The 20,381-nt window shown below is 39.2% G+C and overlaps 1 protein-coding gene across 6 annotated transcripts in view; it reads left to right on the forward strand.

Moving 5' to 3' along the window:
• The first annotated feature begins 2,177 nt into the window (after positions 1-2,177).
• OMA1 (OMA1 zinc metallopeptidase) overlaps positions 2,178-20,381 on the forward strand; it is an 83,241-nt gene continuing 65,037 nt past the window's right edge. The window contains exons 1-3 of one of the 6 annotated variants that reach the window (XM_033865921.2): positions 2,178-2,283; positions 16,310-16,828; positions 19,271-19,499. In XM_033865921.2, the coding sequence (XP_033721812.1) occupies positions 16,329-16,828; positions 19,271-19,499 (729 nt within the window). In that variant the 5' untranslated portion in view covers positions 2,178-2,283; positions 16,310-16,328. Of the gene's footprint in view, positions 2,284-9,939; positions 10,007-10,162; positions 11,918-16,309; positions 16,829-19,270; positions 19,500-20,381 lie in introns of those variants that run through there. The other 5 variants (XM_033865918.2, XR_012324614.1, XM_033865934.2 and 2 more) reach the window with 5 other exon arrangements.

A 20,381-nucleotide genomic window follows, 5' to 3' on the forward strand; every position in this document is an offset into this window, starting at 1 on the left:
TTGTCATCAAATGGGTTGGCACCAAACTTTCAAAACAGCTTTCAGTTTTCAGAGCATTCTGAATTTGTGGATAAGGGATTGTGGATCTGTATAAATTATGGTTTAATTTTTGAGGACTTTTTAATATGGGAAAGTGCTCACAATATATTGTTAAGTGAAGGGCAGGGGGAATAGTACCAAAGTGACACAATGACCCCGCTCCATTTTTAAAAAGAAAAATGGGAACACATTTGTAATTTAAATGCAAAATTGGCTGTTTTAAATCCAAACTGACCGTAACTGCTTTTGTTTTCCTCTTTTTCTCTTCTTTCTGTTTTTAATCTTCAAGTGCAATGGTATCATTTTTATCAGTGTAGAAATCAATCATTATTCCACTTGGTTTTCTTTGAACAGTCTGCTGGGATGGGAGAAAGAGAATCCCTCCTTGGCCACCGCCCATCTGGTGAAGCAAAGGATAAGCCTTTGGATTTACAAAGGGAGGCCCCTCGCTTGGGGAGCAGGAGAAAGAACCCAGACTGATTTGTATTAAGAAGTGGGAGGATATTTTTTTGGAGTTGGGTAGAAGCTGGGGGATGAGGGTGAGGAGAGGATGGAGAGGCAAAGAGGAGAGATCATTCAGCATGGGGTTGACCCCTGTATTCGTTTCCTGGCGCCGCCATAACTATGCACAACAAATGTAGTGGCTGAAAAATAATAGAAAGTAATTCCTCACAGTTCTAGGGACTAGAAGTCTAAAATCAAGGTGTGAGCAGGGCCACGTGCTCTCTGGGGCTCTAAGGAAGCATCATTTCTTGCATCCTCTAGCTTCTTGGCGCTCCTTGGCCTGTGGCAGACAGTTTCAATCTCTCCTTCCTATGGCTGCCTTTCCTCTGTGTGTGTCTATGTCCAAATTTCCCTCTTCTTATAAGACACCAGTCATTGGATTGGGCTGCACTGTAGTTTAGTATGACCTCATCTTAACTTGATTGCATCCGAGAAGAACTTGTTTCCAAATAAGATCACATTTATAGGTTCCAGGTGGGCATATATTTTGGGGGGATACTATTCAACTCCATCCGGACCACTAGTGTGTGATTTGACTAAGCACAGGAAATTCTAATATTTCATTTCTTTTAAAGGCAGTGCCTGACGAATGAATGAATGAATGATGAATACGGAACTGCGATGTAAATTTCCTCCTTGTCTTTACCCCCAGATTTTCAGGATTAGTCAGCTATGCAAGTGTGGAAATCAAGGAAAAGGCATCTCTTTGTTTCTGTGGGATAAAAAGGGGACACCCGTGGTAAGTGAAATCAGGAATCCCGGAGGAGGGACCCTGAGAAGGTAAGGCCAGGAGTGTCCCTGGGGGCAAGAGCCAGGATCTGAACTGACACCTGATTACAGATACACACAAAATAAAACACAAAGATTCATCAGTGGGGATACTGGGGCTTTCCATTTTCTCCAAATATACTTTTACATATTTTCCAAATTTTCTATGATGCTTATAATTTGCTTCAATAATCAGGGGGGAAAACATTATTTAAAAGAAGGACAATTCAAGGTGATGTATTATTTAGATTTAAATCCAGATCTTCAGAAAATGCCTAAGGAGCTGGCAAACTGAGTTCTTCCTTTCTTTAGTCTCATCAGACCACTTAATACTATTAAAGCAATAATCTTCATCCTCCATGAGTATAATTATCCTCTTCAAATTATTCCCTTTGATCAGCCTGTGTGTTTTCAAAAAATTATTATTATAGTTTTATTAAGAAATCCCTAGGTAAAAGTAATTACCAGTGTCTCTACTAAAAATTAATCAGGACATATTACAATTGTCCAGTAGCCACACACACACACACACACACATACAGCAGCCATAACTTATATTTGGTCATAGCCTACTTTACCACACTTTGAAAAACAAATGAAGATTCAAAGTTGCGAATGAACAGACATTTGACATCTACTACTTTTCATCATTATGCTAGAAACCAGAATAGAGCAATAAACAGAATTTTTTTCTGTTCTCAAAGATCTTACATTTCAGCACAGAGGTAGTGTTGGGATAGGGGAATAAAGTAAACAGGCAAGTACAATCATGTGAGATAACTGTTGTGATAAGGGAATGCTGGGCTATGAGAACATCCATCAGGTAAAACTGATGTAATCTGGGGTGGAGGTGGGGATCAGTTTAGGGAAGGTCTACTTGAGAAAGTTTAAACTGAGACCTGAGGATAAACAGGAATTTGTCAGGTATAAGAAGAAGAGAAGGGGAAATGGATCAATCAAGGAGGAAAGCAGGTATGTAATACTTGATTGTATTATTAAGAACTATTTCAGGTGCAAGTGTTTGTTAGCAGCTAAACTCAAACCAGTTAAGCAAAAGGAATTTGTTGACTCATGTAACTGGAAAGTGAAGGACAGGTATTAGCTTTAGGCATGGCTGGGTCCAAGGGCTCAAATAATGTCAGGTTTCTGTTTCTCTCTTTATATCTTTATTCTGCTTATGGCTTGGCTTTCATTTTCTAGGCCAACTTCCTCCTCATCTAGGGCAATAGGGCCACCAGCAGCTCCAGTCAAGTATTTTATTAATTTAAGAACCACACAGAAGAACTTTTTCTCCTTCAAATTCCCATTGGAAATAGTTTTTGTAGATCTTAACTAAGCTAAGGATCTTGAGAGGAGATCATTCTGACTTAAGATGGGGCCTAAATCCAATAACTGGTGTCCTTATAAGAAGAGAGGACACAGAAACACAGAGAAGATGGTGATATGAAGACAGAGGCAGATAATAAGAACCTGCTGTATAAAAAAATAAATAAAATTCTAAATTTCCAAAAAAAAAAAAAAAGACAGAGGCAGAGACTGGAGTTATGCATCTCCAAGTCAAGGGGCTCACCTGTACGGGAGCGTGTTAGTGGTTTCATTCTGGGATTTGGAGTCAGGAGCCAGCTTGGGTCTCAGAGCCACCACTTACCATCTCTTAGTAGGAAAAACATAAGCATGGAGTGCTGTTGGTACACAGAAAAGTGGGGCAACTCACCAGGCCTGCTGCAGATGCGTGCAGGACTCGCCGGAGGGTGTGATTTCTGCCCTGTGTTTTGAAGAATGCATTAGCCAGGTGACAGTAGAAAAGGCATTTGTAGTAGATGCCAGTGGTGCCCACACATATCTCCCTGGATGTTGGTGTCTGGCCCATAACTCTGCACACGCTGGTTCTACTTGCAACAGCCAGCATCTGCATCCCTCTTCTTGAGGCTTTTGGATCCCTCAGAAGCATATGCAAGATGCCGCAAGTGCAGAGAATTAATCGCCCCCAGGACAGCACTCAACCAATGACTGGCTGGAGTTGGTAGATAAATAGCCAGGCGACTTTCTCCTCCAGTTAGGAAAACTCTGTGTGTTACATAGTCTCCCCACACTCTTCAGAGAGACTCCACTCCCTTTGACCCCGTCTGTAACTAGTTGGTTAATGCATCATGTATTGGCTTGTTTCCTTTTCCTGTCTCACTTCTCTGCTCCTCAGCTGGTGCTCCCTGGGATCATCTCCCGGATAAATTACTTACATTTGATTCCTTGTCTCAGGGTATCCTTCTGAGGGAAACCCAAATTAGACAACATTCCACATAGAAAAGACAGCATGTGCAAGAGCATAGGAATATAAGCATGGACATCTCACAACACATTTAAGGGATTATCCAAATTATTTGAGAATCTGCTGCCTGGTCTCCTGGTCTAATGGGTAAATAATTATCCAGGGCTTAGAAATAAATGGGTACCATGTTGTGATGATCCCTCTTTTATTTTGGGAATTGTTGGAGTCCGGAAGAATGGCTGGGGATTGTTAATTTTCCCTGGAGCCCTCACACCTACACAGTGCCTGGTTCATAGTGTGCACTCAGCAAGTATTTTTTTGAAGTAATGAATTTTATTGTGTTGAAATTGGGGTATTACCAAACTCCAGGGCTCACTATACAACACCCATTCATTAAATGTTTATTGAACAGAACTGAAGGACATTGGAAAGCCAAAGGAAAGCCTTTCTTCGAAAAGGCATTGTGCCACCTGGAGGAGGGGGCCTTTGCAGGCACTGGTTGTGTGCTATAGAATTTTGAGAACTTTTAGTTAGGGTGCAAGGTTGTAAGCTGAGTTCTTTGTAAGAACAAAACAACAGAAATAGTTTAAATGTCCACAACAGGGGAATAATAAGTTAAGTGATGCAATATCATTTCCATAGAACACTAGGCAGTGATTAAAATGAATTAAGTTATCTCTATACATTGATATATAAATTTCTCCAAGACTTGCTGTTCAAGCGATAAACTGAAGTCACAGAAAATACATATAATATGATGTCATCATGTCAAAAAACTCACGAAAATACACCCCATATCTTTGCTTGTTTGAGAGGCAAACTCAGCTACAGATTGAGTGGGATGCTGAGATGATTTTTAAGTCCCTTCCAGTTCTGATATTCTGTAATTCTAAGATGACAAGTCAAAGTTTATAGTTCCTTTAGAAAGTATACTGCTTTGACTCATATAAGAAAACTGTAAAACTTTATGGAGGGACGTAAAAGAAAACCTGGATAAATGGAGACACGTGCCAGCTTCCTGGACTGATAGAGTCAACATTGCAAAGATATAAATTTCTTCAAAATTAATCTAAGTTTAAAAACAACAGCAATAACAAAATCAAAGTCTCAATGCATTTTTGGTGGGGGAGGACTTGAAAAAATTTCTGAAGTTCATCTTAAAGGTGAAATGTATAAGAAGAGCCAGAAAATATTTGAAAATAAAATCTATATTGTGAAGTTAGAATAATTAGAATCTTATACTAGTGCCAGAACAGACAGACAAAGGAAAAGATGTGGGTATTTATGAGAATTTAGTATGTAACAAAAGCAACACTTCAACTGAGTCAGGAAAGGATGGGCTGTTCAATAAATTGTTGGGACAGTAGTTACCTTGGTGTCCTCACCATGGGAAGGGCATATGCATGTGTCTTTTGGAAAAGCTCCACTGGCCTAATCATTCAGAAAATATTTTAGGTTATATTTTTCTATTCTACTTTGCACCAAAATAAATTCCTAGTAGACTAAAGATTTAAGAACAAAGTCGTTAAATATTGATACTAGAGGAAAATATTGGTAAATACATAATTTTGGGATTAAGGCAGACTATAAATATGACCTCAAAGGCAAAAACCAAAATGAAAAGATGGATAGATTTGTCTATACCACAATTTTAAAAATTATTTATATATGCAGACATGAATTAAAATTGAAAGGCAACTGTCAAGCAGGGGAAATGTTTGCTACGTGAAGGACAGACAATTCTTAAATATATAAAATATTTTTACCAGTCGATAAGATAAAAATGAATGTTTTTATAGAAAAACAGGTTAAGGCATGAACAGACAATTTGCTAAAGAAGAACTCGAAAGAGCAGATAAGCATAAAAAATTGCTTACATTGTTAGGAATCAAAGGAATGCACATTAAAACAACAGTAAGAAATGTTTTATCCTACCAAAGTTTTAAGTATTTAAAGTAATTTTATTTTATTTTTTTAATTCTGTTTTTTTTTAAACATTGCTTCTTTTTTTAAATTATTTTATTTATTTATCAATTTTTGGCTGCACACGGGCTTTCTCTAGTTGTGGTGAGAGGGGGCTACTCTTCGTTGCAGTGCGCGGGCTTCTCATCATGGTGGCTTCTCTTGTTGCGGAGCATGGGCTCTAGGCACGTGGGCTTCAGTAGTGGCTCGTGGGCTCCAGGGCACAGGCTCAGTACTTGTGGCTCACGGTCTCAGTTGCTCTATGGCATGTGGGATCTTCCCGGACCGGGGTTTGAACCCACGTCCCCTGCATTGGCAGGTGGATTCCTAACCACTGCGCCACCAGGGAAGTCCTAAAGTAATTTTAATTTTGCTTTTCAAGAAGGTTACGTATCAAAATGTTAACCGTGATTATCTCTGGGTAGTGGGGTTAAGGGTACTTTTTTGTTTTTTGTTTTTGCTTTTCTGTGGTGTTACTTTACTTGTGCAGTAAAGAAATAGTAGTTTGCACTGACTCTTAGAAAAGTGCTCAGCTGGGATCTCTGGAGAACTAACCTCTGGAGAGTGAGCAAGGACGTGTCCAAGCTGTGGCTTCCTCCTGGGCCCAGCCTGGAGCTTGCTGAGCCATACTGAACCCTCTTGGCCCCCAACTTCAGGAAGTGGGTCTGGTTGGCTGCTGTTTATACAAGGGGAATGAGACAGAGGTAGGGAGAGCAGTCAGCAAGCTAGTGCAATGACAATCCATGTGGCCATTTATAAAAATAACACACTGGAATGTGGTGCGACAATTCTATTTGGGCAAAAGAAAAAGAAAGAAAGAAAAAGAAAAGAGACTTCGCTGGTGGTCCAGTGGTAAGACTCCCTGCTTCCACTGCAGGGGGCACAGGTTCAATCCCTGCTTGGGGAACTAGGATCCTGTATGCCACGCGTCATGGCCAAAAAAAAAAAAGAAAGAAAAAATTATAAGTTATAAATTTAAAAAATGAAATGGCCTGCCTGTTCATGCTATATGAGAAGAAGAAGGTAAAAAAGGAGAGGAAAGTTACAAAGTCAAATGTGGATGGAGAAAATACTAAGCTAATTTTTGTTGGAGTGGAATATGCAAATGAAGATGCGGCAACTGTCTATGTGGGGGGGCATTTCAGATGCAGAGCCAGCCATCTCCAACATCTGGAACAGTCAGGCCTAGCACGTATTCAAGAAAAAGGAAAGGCCACTTTAAGTCAAGACTGCCCGTGCCTTGCAGACAATCAAATATGTGACCCTCATCAAATCCTGTGCTCATCTCACCTGGCTGTCAGCCCGAATCTAGATCAGCAGAGTCCTCTTGTCTGTTGAGCTTCTGTCTACGCCTGGTGCTAAAACAATTCATCCCTCATAATTCTTCAGAGTTAGTCTCTCCTTTAATTCAGTATTCAGTTTCCAGTACTTCCTTTAGGAGGTGAGATTGAAAGTCTTTCTGTATCAAAGCAGCTTCTACTTCCGGAGAAAACTGAGTTGCCTTCGGTTGGGTTCCCCAGAAACAGATTCTGAAAGAATTCTTTGTGTGCAGAGTTGCTGGAGAGGAAGGGAAAGAGGATTGGGCAGAAGAAGTGGGGCTTCTCCGCCAGTCCCATGGAGACCTGGGATGGCCCTGCAGGGTTGTCCTCAATTAAAATCCAAGGGTCAGGCCTTTGTCCCCCCAGATTAACCAGTCATTGGATGTGCACTGTCCCTGGAGAGAAGGCATATTCTTGGATGAGGCAGGTGTCTTCATCCAAGGGAAATCTCCTTAGAGGAAGCCATCTGAATTGCTCTGGCAGACTCTAGAAGAAGGAAAGAAAAGCCCAAGGGAAGTGGGCTTGCTGGAATGATTTATTTTGTGGAGCCAGAAGATCAGACAGAGGATTATGTTCCACTGGAGGCCCAAAAGACAGATAGTATACAAAGACGGCAAGGAAGGCACTGATGAGAGGAGTACCAGCTAGGGATGATGGTAAGAGAAGCAATCACAGGGCTGGGCTTGATAATATCCAGGAGGATGATAGCATCCTGAAGTAATAGAAGCCAGGTGGTGGCTTTAACCACCAGAAGTCTGGGGGCTGTGATTACTATAACAGCTGGCAAGGTCAAGGGAGCAGCCTTAGGGGGCTTGATCCACAGAGGTTGTGAAGGTATTTAATAATACAAGGTGTCCCTAGGGGAAAACATAGATGGGCCGCCAACTGGTTCTGCTTAACATCTATGACCAGAAAGACACAGGAATGGAGGAACAGGGCTTCTCTGGTGGTGCAGTGGTTAAGAATCCACCTGCCAACGCAGGGGACATGGGTTCGAGCCCTGGCCCGGGAAGATCCCACATGCCGCGGAGCAACTAAGCCTGTGCACCACAATTACTGAGCCTGCGCTCTAGAGCTCGCGTGCCACAACTACTGAGCCCGCGTGCCACAACTACTGAAGTCCACGCGGCTAGAACCCGTGCTCTGCAACAAGAGAAGCCACTGCAGTGAGAAGCCCGCACATCACAAGGAAGAGTAGCCCCCGCTCGCCGCAACCAGAGAAAGCCCGCGCACAGCAACAAAGACCCAACACAGCCAATAAAATAAAATTAAATTAAATTAAAAAAAGAAAAGAATGGAGGAACAGGAGGCTCAGAGTTGTTACCCCAATAAAAAGTCATGTTCTTTGCTTAATTCTCACATCTGAGTCAATTTTCAGACCCAGACCACAGAACCCATTGACCAAAGAGGTGGCTGGGTCCCTAGGAAGAAGAACCCTAAAACACTGAAACAAGTATTTACAGTAATGATTGCTCCATGGCCTATGACCATTTTCTCAGCTGACTATATATTGGGAAAAGAGGAATACCCAGACATTTCCCAGGGTCTGAAAGGATCTTGTTACTCAGAAATCCAAGTGTTATCAAGTCCTCTCTCTAAGACTGGGGACTTCTAGGGGTCAGGTAATAAGCGGAGTCCTGGATAACATCCAGCTTACAGTGGGTCCCTGGGCCTATAGACCCATCCAGTGGTCATTTCCCCAGACTCTGAGTGCATAACTGGGAGTATATATATTGGGAAGCTGAAGGAAGCCCCACATTAGGTCCTTGGCCTTGAGTTCTCATGTGGGGAAGACCAAGTGAAAGCCTCTGAAACTGTCCCCTCCCTATCAAGTCGAGATAGTAAATCAAAACCTGTATTTCATCCAAGGGGAAGTGGGGGATGATGGTGGAGTTAATGCCCATGAACAACCCAAAGGATGGTCGTCCCTGTCATATTTCCATTTAGTTTGCCTGTCTGGCCCCTTCAGAAACCAGGAGGATGGCTTACAAACTACTGCAGACCTAATCATGTAATAGCCCTGATCACAGCTGTTGTGTCAGCTCTGTGATCCATCATAGTACAGGATCTGGACCACCTGGTCAACCCACAGAATGTCACACCTGTTTCATTGATGACATCATGCTAATCAGGCAGGATGAGCAAGAGGTGGCTAGTATATTGGAAACCTTGGTAAGAAACATGCACCTCAGAGGGTGGGAGATAAGCCCATGAAGATTCAGGGAACTGCCCCTTCAGTTTTTAGGGAACCAGTGGTCAGAGATATGCCAACATAGTTCCTTTAAAGCAAAAGGCAAATTACACAATATAGACAAGCAAGATAAAAGAAAAAATTACTTTAAAACGCTCTAAAAGTGATACCTAAAAATAGTGTTTACATCCTTTAGGATGTTCTTCATTGTGCATAGAATATAAATATAACAAACTGACTTTGAAATTATGGGATCATGTCAATATCTGATATTTATTTACTTGTTTACTTGCTTGTTGTCTCGTTCTTCACTATGATATAAGCTCTATGAAAGTAGGGTCTGTCTTGCTGTTTCCCTGGCACTTGGAAGGCACTTGGTGCCCAGTAAATACTTCTTGGTGGAATGAATGAAGTGTACTATACACATCACTTTGTAGCCAGCTATTTTCAACTATCTTCCAGATGCTTCAGGTTATTCTTCATCTTCCTTAGAATGTGCCATGTGAAAACAGTTTTCACAGCCCAAAGACTACTATCAGTGCAACTTCTGAACCAAAAAACCTTAGCCTTTTGGCAGCCCTCGAATCCCCTTCCATTTTGGTCTGCACTGCCTTAGAATCTACAGCGGGCACAGCCTTGCCTGGATCACTCATTAGATGGACCCAAGTCAGGTTCCAAGACCTGAGCAAGTGAAGATGTTTCCAGGCGAGCAGCTCTGCCTGCAGCCACGTCCCTCCTCCGGCCACGCGGGGGCGCTAGAGCGCCACAGTTCATAAGGGATCGGGTCTCTCTGGGAGGAAGACTCTGGGCGGGTGTATTGACTACCCGGTGTGGGCGGAGCCAAAGGCGTCCACGTCCGAGGCGAGGGCAGGAAGTGAGGAGGCCGGGCTTCTTTGGCGGGGCGTACGCTTGCGCGTAGGTCGGGTCAGAGGAACCTTCGCTTTCGCCACTGTTAGGGTCTGTCCTGGTTGGGGACGCCTTTGCACGGCTATTAAGAGTGGGCCGGGCCCAGGGGAGGGGGCAGAGTACGGGAGTTGGGGTGGAGGGAGGTTGGAGGGGCGCTGGGGTTAGGAGCGGGGACACTTGGGGGCTCGTTTGGGTTGGGGTGGCGAGGCCTGGGGTGGAGGAGGGACGACGGGGAGCCGGGCTGGAGTGAAGCACGAGGGCGGCGTGTGGAGTCTGGGGAGAGGGCGAGTGGGAAAGGAGGACGTGGCAGTAAAGTCTCCTTTTCCCGCCTGATCCCGTCCTTGTGTTGAACTGCGGGGACCCCAGGGTGTTACCCTGGCAGCGCGGGAGTTGCAAATAGGCAGGTGGCTGCATTTTTCCGGGAAGATAAGCTCCCTCTCCTCCCAGCCTTCTCATTAGCGGCGCTTTTTTAAAAGTTGTGGTTCTTTTTACCGCAGTATCGTATGCGTCACAGTGACACCTTCACCCGTAGAAGACCTCTTCCAGCCGCTTTTGGCATCTTGAGACTCAAACCATCTCTTTTACCTGTCCCTCTTAAAGCAGAGAAAGTAAAAGTTTTCCTACCCAAACCCCGCAGTGAAAAATAGGAAATTACCTGTCTCAACAGTTGTAGGGTATTTGAATAATTTCTTCATGAACTTGTCTACAAATTCACTTTTTGTGCTCCTTAAATAATGTCACTTGCCTGTGTAAAGTGGAACAACAGTTGTGTTGCTCAATGAGAAATTTTAGTCCAGGGAGATGAAAATACTTCATTGGGAATTCAGGGATTGAACAACTATGGTGACTCTGACCCATGCCATGTAACCCTCACGAAAAGGATTTGGGTTCATATCCATCATTCTCAGCTGTGGTGAAGGGGTGCAGTCTGGCATTTGGAAGCTTAAGAACCAACTCTGTTGCCTTCTAATTTATTATTATTTTTTTAAGCCTTCCATCATGTGTGTACTTTGCTTGAATGATTATTTTAAAGTACATGTGCTATTTTTGCCAATCTGACAGCTGTTTCCATAGAAACTAGGGAAGAAATAGTCACTTTCAGAAGAGTTGTTAAAACTGTCTTCCAGGCTTCAGCTGTGAGTGCCAGTGAGCGCTGTACTTGCTCATTCTGAGATGGTACTTAAAGAATTAAGGATCTGAAATGTTCGTAGAGGCTAACAATCCAAATTGTTTAGTTTTCTCACATCATTAATTTAGTAATCCTGGAAGTCTGCCAGCTATGTTTGTTGACCTGCTACAGTTCTTTGAAGAGGATGTGTCAGCCCTGATTCTTCTGCTCTGTATAGTCTAGTGATTGGATCTTTGAACATGTATAGTTTTCTTCTCCCATTCTTTACCCTTTCTTAAGGATACAGCAGGGATTACAAAATATCAGGCACTATTTCTGTTTCAAGTGACACTTGTAGGTGATATAAATGATAGCGTTTTTGCTTATATATGTACTACATACAGTGTTTGGGGCTTTTGCTAACTTCTGTGTCAGTAGAATACTTTAAATTTCACGTTAGTTGTGAACTGTGAGCAGGAGTTTGCTTGACATGTGAACAGAGCTAAGCAATGTAAATAGACCTGCACAGACAGATGAGAGCTTTTCTTTTCTGAGAGGTGTAAGTAAATCAGTGGGTCTGGAGCTTCAGAATGGGTGAAGGAGGGGTAGGGAAGGTGCCTGGAGAAACAGTGGGAGGTGGTATTATGAGGGGCTTGGTCTGCAATATGCAATTTATTGAAGCCCATGGAAATCAATCGTAATTACAAATATAGTTGCCTTTATTGATTTGGGGCTTACAAAAGTAATAACATATCCTGTAAAAGTTTAAACAGCACGGAAATATATGAGATGGAAATACTGAATCCCTTACAACCATCATCCTGCCACCCCAAATAATCACTGTGAATGGTTTGGTGTGTATTCCTTTAGATTTACTTATATTTGTATATACTAGTGTGTTTTAAGCATTACTGAGTATGAAAAAAATTTGAGTTATTTTCAAATAATTTGATGTATAGATAATACTATTTATGAAAATTGATGTTCTGAAGCATCTTTCCAGATAATATTGTATTAGCCTAGACTGAGTTAGATTTATGTATTTTTCCCTGCAACTTTTATTATGAAGATTTGAAACACTAAAAAAAACTGAAAAAAAATTTAATGAGCACATCTATAACCACCACTTAGATACAAAGGTTGTTAGCATTTTTCTGTATTGCCTTTATGTCCTGTGTGTATGTCTGAATGTATTTTTATTATAAAATTTGAAAGTTTTATTCATCATGAAAAGAGAGTTGAGCAAGCATTTCAGGTATAAGATATCCACCTACATAACCACATCTTTATCACCTAAGAAAATAAGCAGTACTTACCTAAAATAACCTGAAAGCAAATTCATATTCAAATTACCCCAATAGTTCCAGTTGTCTTCTAAAACAAATTTTTTTCTTTCAAATTAGGATCTAATCAGAGTTCACACATTGCATTTGGTTGTCTCTTTTTAGTACCTTTAAAAAAAATAGCTTAATGTATAGTTGATATACAATAAGTTGGACATATTTAAACCGTGCATGTTTTGACTTACGTGTATATCTATGAAACCAACAACACAACCACAATAGTGAACATTTTAGTTGCCCCCCCCAAACTTTGTAATCCCTCCTCTTGCCCCTCTTTACGTTTCCATCCTCTGATTTCTCTGTAAGTATAAATTAGTCTGCGAACTATATATTGTTATATATAGTTAGTTTATATATATATAAACTTCAGTTTATATTATAAAGCTGAAATCATAGAGCATGATTTTTGGAGAGAGAGTAGTGTCCTTTCCTGTGTATTTTTTTCCTGTGTATGAGTCTGGCTTCTCTCACTTGCTAGTGTTTTTGTGTATTGCTCTTGTATTCTGCCACCTTAAACTCATTCTAATAGGTTTTTTTTTGTAGATTTCTTTGGATTTCCTGGATAGACAGTCATGTTATCTAGGAATAAAGATCATTTTACTTCTTTATTATCTGGATGCCATTTATTTAGTTAGTTATGTATCTATTTAATTCTGTTGCACTGCCTAGCATCTCCAGTATAATGTTGAGTGTTGAGTGGTGGGAGCAGATATCTTTGCCTTGCTCCTGATCTGGGGAGGAAAGTATAATCTTTCACCAATAAACGTACTGTTGCCTATAGGTTCCTGTAGCTGTCCTAGTTACTGAGTTTTTATCAGGGTTGGTTGTTGGATTTTATCCATTGCTTTTTCTGTGTCTTTTGAGATGATCATGTAGTGTTTCTTTCTTCAGTTAGGGTGAATTACATTGATTGATTTTTGAATTTTTATTCAACCTTGCATTCCTGAGACAAACCTCACTTGGTCATGAGGTATTGTCTTTTTAATATATTTTTGAATTAGATTTCCTGAATATTATTAAGAATTTTTGTATCTATGTTCATGAGGGATATTATTCTATAGTCTTCTTGTAATTTTTTTTCTGTCTTTGGTATCAGGGTAGTGCTGGTCTTATGGAAGGAGTTGCAAACTATTCCTTTTTAATTTCTTGGAAGAGTTTATAGAGAATTATTATTATTTCTTCTTTAAATGTTTGGTAGAATTCCCCAGTGAAGCCTTTTGGTTCTGGAGCTTTCTTCGTGGGAAGGTTTTTAACTATAAATTCAATTTAAAAATTGGGTATAGGGCTCTTCAGGTTGTTTATTTCTTCTTGAGTGAGCTCTGGTAGTTTGTATTTTTCAATGAATGTATCCATTTAATCCAAGGTGTCAAATTTAAGATTTTCTCTTTCATTGGTTTTAAGAAATTTGATATACCTTGAAGTAGTTTCTTTTGTGTTTCCTGTGTGTGTGGTTTGTTAAACTTCTTGGATTTGTGGGTTTACAGTTTTCATCAAATTTGGAAAATTTTGGTCATTATTTTTTCAATTTTTATTTTTTTTTTTTCTGTCTACTATCCCTCTCCATTTTTCAGGGTCTCCATTTACACATATATCAGGTCACTTGAGTTATCCCACACCTCAGTGATGCTATATGCATTTCTTAAAGTCTGTTTTCTCTCTGCATTTCATTTTGGATAGTTTTTTATTGATACGTCAGTTCATAAGTCTTTATTTATACAATGTCTAATTTGGTGTTAGTCTCATCCAGTGTAATTTTTATCTAAGACGTTATAGTTTTCAAATATAGAAATTCAGTGTCCATCTTTTGAAAAAATATATTCCATGTCTCTACATAACATGTCCAAACTTTCCTTTAACTTCTTAAACATATGCAATATGTATAACTAGTTTAATATCCTTGAATTCCCAGCTTCATCTCTTTAATTTAGGAGGACCATTGGGCTGCGCTAGGTTTCCCCTCTTTGCATGGTGGCCTAGAAACTCTCTCCAGACAGAAGGCTGGGGCAGTTGTAGGGCTCGCCTAATTTGTTTCCCATTTCTCAGGGATGACTGTTCTTCATTGCCTGATGTTCAGTATGTTGAAACCATTGTTTTACTTATTGTCTCTGTTTTTTTTTAAATTGAAGTATAGTTGATTTACAATATTGTGTTAGTTTTAGGTGTACAACAAAGTGATTCAGTTTGTGTGTGTGTATATATTTCAGATTATTTTCCGTTATAGGTTATTTCAAGATGTTGAATATAATTCCTTGCGCTATACAGAAAGTCCTTGTTGCTTATCTGTTTCATGTATGGCTGTTTGTAACTGTTAATCCCATACTCCTAATTTATCCCTCCCCCCTCCCTTTCCCCAACAACCGTAAGTTTGTTTCCTATGTCTGTGAATTTGTTTCTGTTTCGTATATAGACTCATTTGTATTATTTTTTTGGATTCTAAATATACATGATATTATATAATATTTGACTTATTTCACTAAGTATAATATTCTCTGGGTCCATCCATCTTGCTGCAAATGGCAGTATTTCATTCTGTTTTATGGCTGAGTAATATTCCATTGTGTTGATGGGCACTTGGGTTGTTTCCATGGCTTGGCTGTTGCAAATAGTGCTGCTATGAATATTGGGGTGCATGTAGCTTTTTGAATTAGGGCTTTCGTCTTTTATGAATATGTACCAAGGAGTGGGATTGCTGGATCATATGGTAGCTCTGTTAGTTTAAGGAAGCTCCATACTGTTTCCCATAGTGGCTGTATCAATTTACATTCCCACCAACAGTGTAGGAGGGTTCCCTTTTCTCCACGCCCTCTCCAGCATTTATTGTTTGTAGACTTTTTGGTGATGGCCCTTCTGACCAGTGTGAGGTGATGCTGGATGTGGTTTTGATTTGCATTTCTGTAATAATTAGCAATGTCAAGCATCTTTTCATGTGCCTGTTGGCCATCTGTGTGCCTTCTTTGGAAAAATGTCTATTTAGGTCTACATATTCTTTCTGTTCTTTTAGTTATTTTCAGTGACAGGATAAGTCCCTTTTACTCTGTATTGACCTGAATCAGAAGTGCCAGTATTATATTTGAAAGGAACAAATTTGTATTTTATTTTTATTTATTTATTTTTGCATATATTTTTTTTTAGGTTTTTTAAAAAATATTTATTTATTTAATTTATTTTTTTGGTTGCGTCAGGTCTTAGTTGCGGCATACAGGGTCTTTGTTGAGGTGTGCAGGATCTTTTGTTGCAGTGTGTGGGCTTCTCTAGTTGTGGCGTGTGGGTTTTCTCTCTCTAGTTGTGGTGCTTGGGCTCCAGGGCACGTGGGCTCTGTAATTGTGGCACAGTGGGCTCTAGTTGAGATACACTAGCTCAGTAGTTGTGGCGTGCGGGCTTAGTTACCCCACGGCATGTGGGATCTTAGTTCCTGGAGCAGGGATTGAACCTGCTTCCCCTGCATAGTAAGGCGGATTCTTTACCACTGGACCACCAGGGAAGTTCCACAAATCTGTATTTTTAAAAATGCATTTTATGTTAGACTTTACTATTCCATTAAATACTCTTTCCCCCCATTACTGCCAATTGCTGAAACTTCATGCTGTTTTTGTTTAATCCATTTCTTATTCCCCAACTAATTTAGCTGTTAAAATAAAAACAGACTCCCCCAACTAAAATTAAAAAATGAAACGAAGAAAAAAATCCAGATTTTGAAAGTACATGTTGTTGAGTTAAATGTTAGTAAAACCTCTTTGGTTTTTATTGTTAAGAGGAGTTGCTGCAGGGGGCAGTGAGTTGAAACCCAAGGTAATTTAGTCAGAGATATGTTAAAGGAAGAACACCTTTTTCATAAGTGTTATATTCCCAGTTTCGTAATAAGTATTTTGCTTAGATATTTATAGTTTATATTTTGTGTTCCAGATAATCAAGCAAAACAAAGATGAGCTTCATCTGTGGACTGCAGTTTGCTGCTAGAAACTGTGTTTTCTTCCGATTTAATTTACTGACCAGCTGGAGAAAATGTAACACACAAGCTGTAACCTCACTGGACTGTCATCAAGTGAAAATTAACAATATAGTAAATAAGTCTCTGGGCCTGGGAGTAAATCAGGGTGATAGATGGACATTTTTGCCTGAAAACGTTCATTTCTGTAGGACTTTTAATAACAAAAGAACAGGCTTCCTCTTGAGCACCAGAAGTAAGGAAACTTGGATGATTCCCCAAAAATGTACTGCGTGGAATAACTCTTTCTCAAGACAGCTACTGATGAAAGACGTTCTAGTAGTTCCTGCGCTTTCAGTGGTGCATCCTCTAAACTGTTTACCCACAAGAGACATCAGGCGTTTCCATACTTCTTCACGGTTTCAAGCTGCTCCGGTTCCTCTCTTGTTGATGATTCTTAAACCAGTGCAGAAGCTACTGGCTATCATTGTGGGCAGGTAAAATGCCCTTTAAAATATAAACTCTTATATTAGAAAGTATCTGTAAAACTCACTTTTAAAGAAAACTTGATAGATTTCCTACCCATAATTAGCTCAGAATTCAGTTTCTAAACAGTTGGTTCTACTCAGTTTTTTTATGTATGCCTTAATAATCTTAAAATCATCTATTGCATATTATAGTACAGAAATGTGATCTTTAAAAATTATTCTTGTATATTTTATATAGACACTATTTAAAAGGTCTTATATTTATGATTGCAAGAATCAGAAATGTTTGTTACAACTCACGTATAAGAACTGTACTGACAAGCATTCCTTTTTAGTTCATGGAATTTGAGACAATGGAGCATGAAACTGAAGAACTTTGCTTACTTAAGAAAGGGCTCATTCCTAGCCACGTTAACTCTTAATTAGTATTTTTTATTTATTTATTTTTCTATTCTGTTTCCGACAAATCTTTATTTTCTTTGTGATCCTTTATAATACTTAATGTTTTTTTTCAGCTAAGTAATACTTCATATTTAATTTAAAACTCCCCCTCATAATTCTGTTTTCTCTTATTTGCTCCATGAAGATTGAAGAAAGGTAAAGTTAAGTATTGTCTCATTATAAACTTTTCTTATGTTTGATAACTATGAAGTGCCTTCTAGCCTTCTTACTTCCATACTAACCAACCCAGTTTTCTTTTTATCAAAAATCAAGGACCTGTACTCTGTAATTTATTGTGTTCTTTATGACTAGGCTTTGGCACTCAGAAAATATTCAGCTAATTTAGCTCTCGATTTAAGTAACGACTATCAAAGAAAGCCAGAGCTAGACAATAGTTAAAGAAGTAAAAACAGATTTTATTCAGAACTTCTGCAGTAGGAGAAAACTTCTTCTGCATAGAACCAGAGTCAGCTCTGAATACACCATGGGCTATGTGGGCAGGGCGGGGGTTGGTAGATGGAAAACTACAGAGAGGAAACATCAGGAGCAAGGGGGGATTCCACCCGAACTGACCTACTAGAGTTATTGCTGAAGGCAGGTGAGGGTGATCAGATATCACCTGGGGGATGATGAATGGTAAGGACAGATTGGGTACTGTGATGCGATATGGAGGATGAGGGATTCTGACTTAATTGACCTAGCAGGATTCTTGCTAAAATTGGACAATGCAGAGATGAACACAGTAGTCCAAAAGACAAGGCCTATTTGAAAAAGAGTTCAGGGGAGTCTGAGTAGAGTTCAGGGTAGGAGAGAATCTTTGTCACAACTCTGCCCAAGTTCTTGGGCCAATAACTCTTTTTCATCCTTTTAAATTATTTATTTATTTTTAACCTTTTGTTGATATTACTGTTGTAAATCACCTAAAATTTTATTTTAGGATATGTTTTCATACATTTTAAATGATAATGTCATAAACTTTTAAATTGGAAATAAGTATACTTCATAGTTTGATCTGAATCTTTTTAGGTTGAAACACTTTAAAGGCATTTTAGGTGTGTCACTTAACAAGATTAAGATAACTCAAAGAAGTTATTTTATAAAATAAATTTTGTCAAGAGAATGATGTATATATTTTAAATTCTTGTTGTAATTTCACAGATGAACTCATAGGGAAAAAGTTCTGTTCCAGCGCTGAAAACATTACTGGTTGTCAAAATGTCCATGAACCCTAATAAGCAGCAGAGAGTCTATTGTTGCCTGGTAGAATTGGACCTCCCCAGATGTTATCTATAAAATCTCTCATTTCCGTATTTACAGTGCTTATGCTCTTTTTATTACCTCTCCTTTGTCATGTTCTTGAGGGGTTAGTAGAGTTTCTGCTACTGAGCGATATTAGTTTCTAAAATCAGTGCTGAGATAGTTTCCCTTGTACCTTACTGAAGTACTGGCACATTGTGTCAGATGTCTGACGAGCGTTGGGGGCAGTGGTGGTTAAAGGTATAGATTTGTTGTACCATAACGCCTTCAGATGTTTATCTGGGCAATTCATCCCTATTATATTGCCTTCCTTGCCTCATTTTCCTCTTATTAACTCTACAACCTTGTATAAATTGTTTAACTTCTCTTAAGTCTCAATTTTCTCTTCTGTAACAGGATTATTATGAAGATTAAATGAGGTGATATACGTATAGCATTAGAAGAGTACCTTGAATGTGCTGAACAGTCAATAAATGTTAATGGTAGTTATAGTAAAACAGCTTCTCATTTAGCGTTTACCTTTAAAATAACTGAAGAAAATTCAAATGAGCATTAGAATTTTTAACTGTAGCTCCATATAATTGATTACATTTTCATCATTTAGCTAAGAATTTTTAAAAATTGAAAAAAAAATCTATACAGAAAAATATAAAAATTCGAGTACTTGATGACAGAATTTTAGCATAAGCATTACGTTTTGGTGATATGTACTGATTCTATTATCAGAACTTTGAATTTTTCTTTTTGCTCCAGGGGCATAAGGAAATGGTGGCAGGCACTTCCTCCTAACAAGAAGGAACTATTTAAAGAAAGTGTAAGGAAGAATAAATGGAAGTTATTCCTTGGTTTGAGTAGTTTTGGATTGCTTTTTGTATTATTTTATTTTACACACCTGGAAGTGAGTCCAGTCACAGGAAGGAGCAAGCTTCTATTACTGGGGAAAGAACATTTCAGACTTTTATCAGAACTGGAATATGAAGCAGTAAGTAGAAAGAATTGTTTTTAACTACATTGCTTGATGTAATACTCAAAAGAGGAAGGTTTCTTAAATATGAAAGATGCACTAGTTTTTAATTTAATCTCCGATAGCAAATTAGCATTTTTTCCAAAAGGCCTCAGACCTTTCATGCTTAGTATTCCTACTGCCTACATTGCCTTTCCTTGTATCACCCAGCTAACTCCTGTTCATCACATGTCACCTTAAATGTCACTTTCTTAGGAAAGCCTTCCTTGATTATCCTGACTGGGTTAGGCAGGGTGGCTACGTTAGGCTCTAGGGCGTATCCTTCATACAGACTGCGTTATGAATTAGTCATTTGTAGCTATGCTCTGTGCTTGGCTATATTGGGGCTAGGTCTCCTACTTTTCTCTTTGCATACTGTCCTTTTCTTTTAAAACACTTATCGTGAGGGTAACATCATAATTATTTGCGTAATTATTTATCTGTTGATCTGTCTCCCTTTCTAGACTAGCTCCAGGGGGTCAGAGACCCTGTCTATTCTGTTTATCATTTCATCTTAAGTACTGGCACAGTGTACAAGGTAGTGCTTAGTATATATTTTTTGAATAAATAGATCTGTAATTTGAATTTTTGTACCTTGAAAATAAAGTAGAATAAGATATTCTCTCCCCCTCCCACACGTCAATTTTGGCTTTTATTATATTTTTTGAATGCAAAATAAAGTTGGAATTCAGAAGTCTTAACCTCCTTGGAAAGTATAGTCACTCAAGTAGTTAAACATTTTATACCACTAGTGAGTTCCTTGAGGACGGATCATCTTTCTATCTCTCGTGCTTGGCACATAAACAGTATAGACAAACCTCATCTTATTGTTCTTTGCTTTATTACACTTCGCAGATGTTG

Source organism: Tursiops truncatus, chromosome 1 (genome assembly GCF_011762595.2).
Source record: "Tursiops truncatus isolate mTurTru1 chromosome 1, mTurTru1.mat.Y, whole genome shotgun sequence".
Classification (NCBI taxonomy): Eukaryota; Metazoa; Chordata; class Mammalia; order Artiodactyla; family Delphinidae; genus Tursiops; species Tursiops truncatus.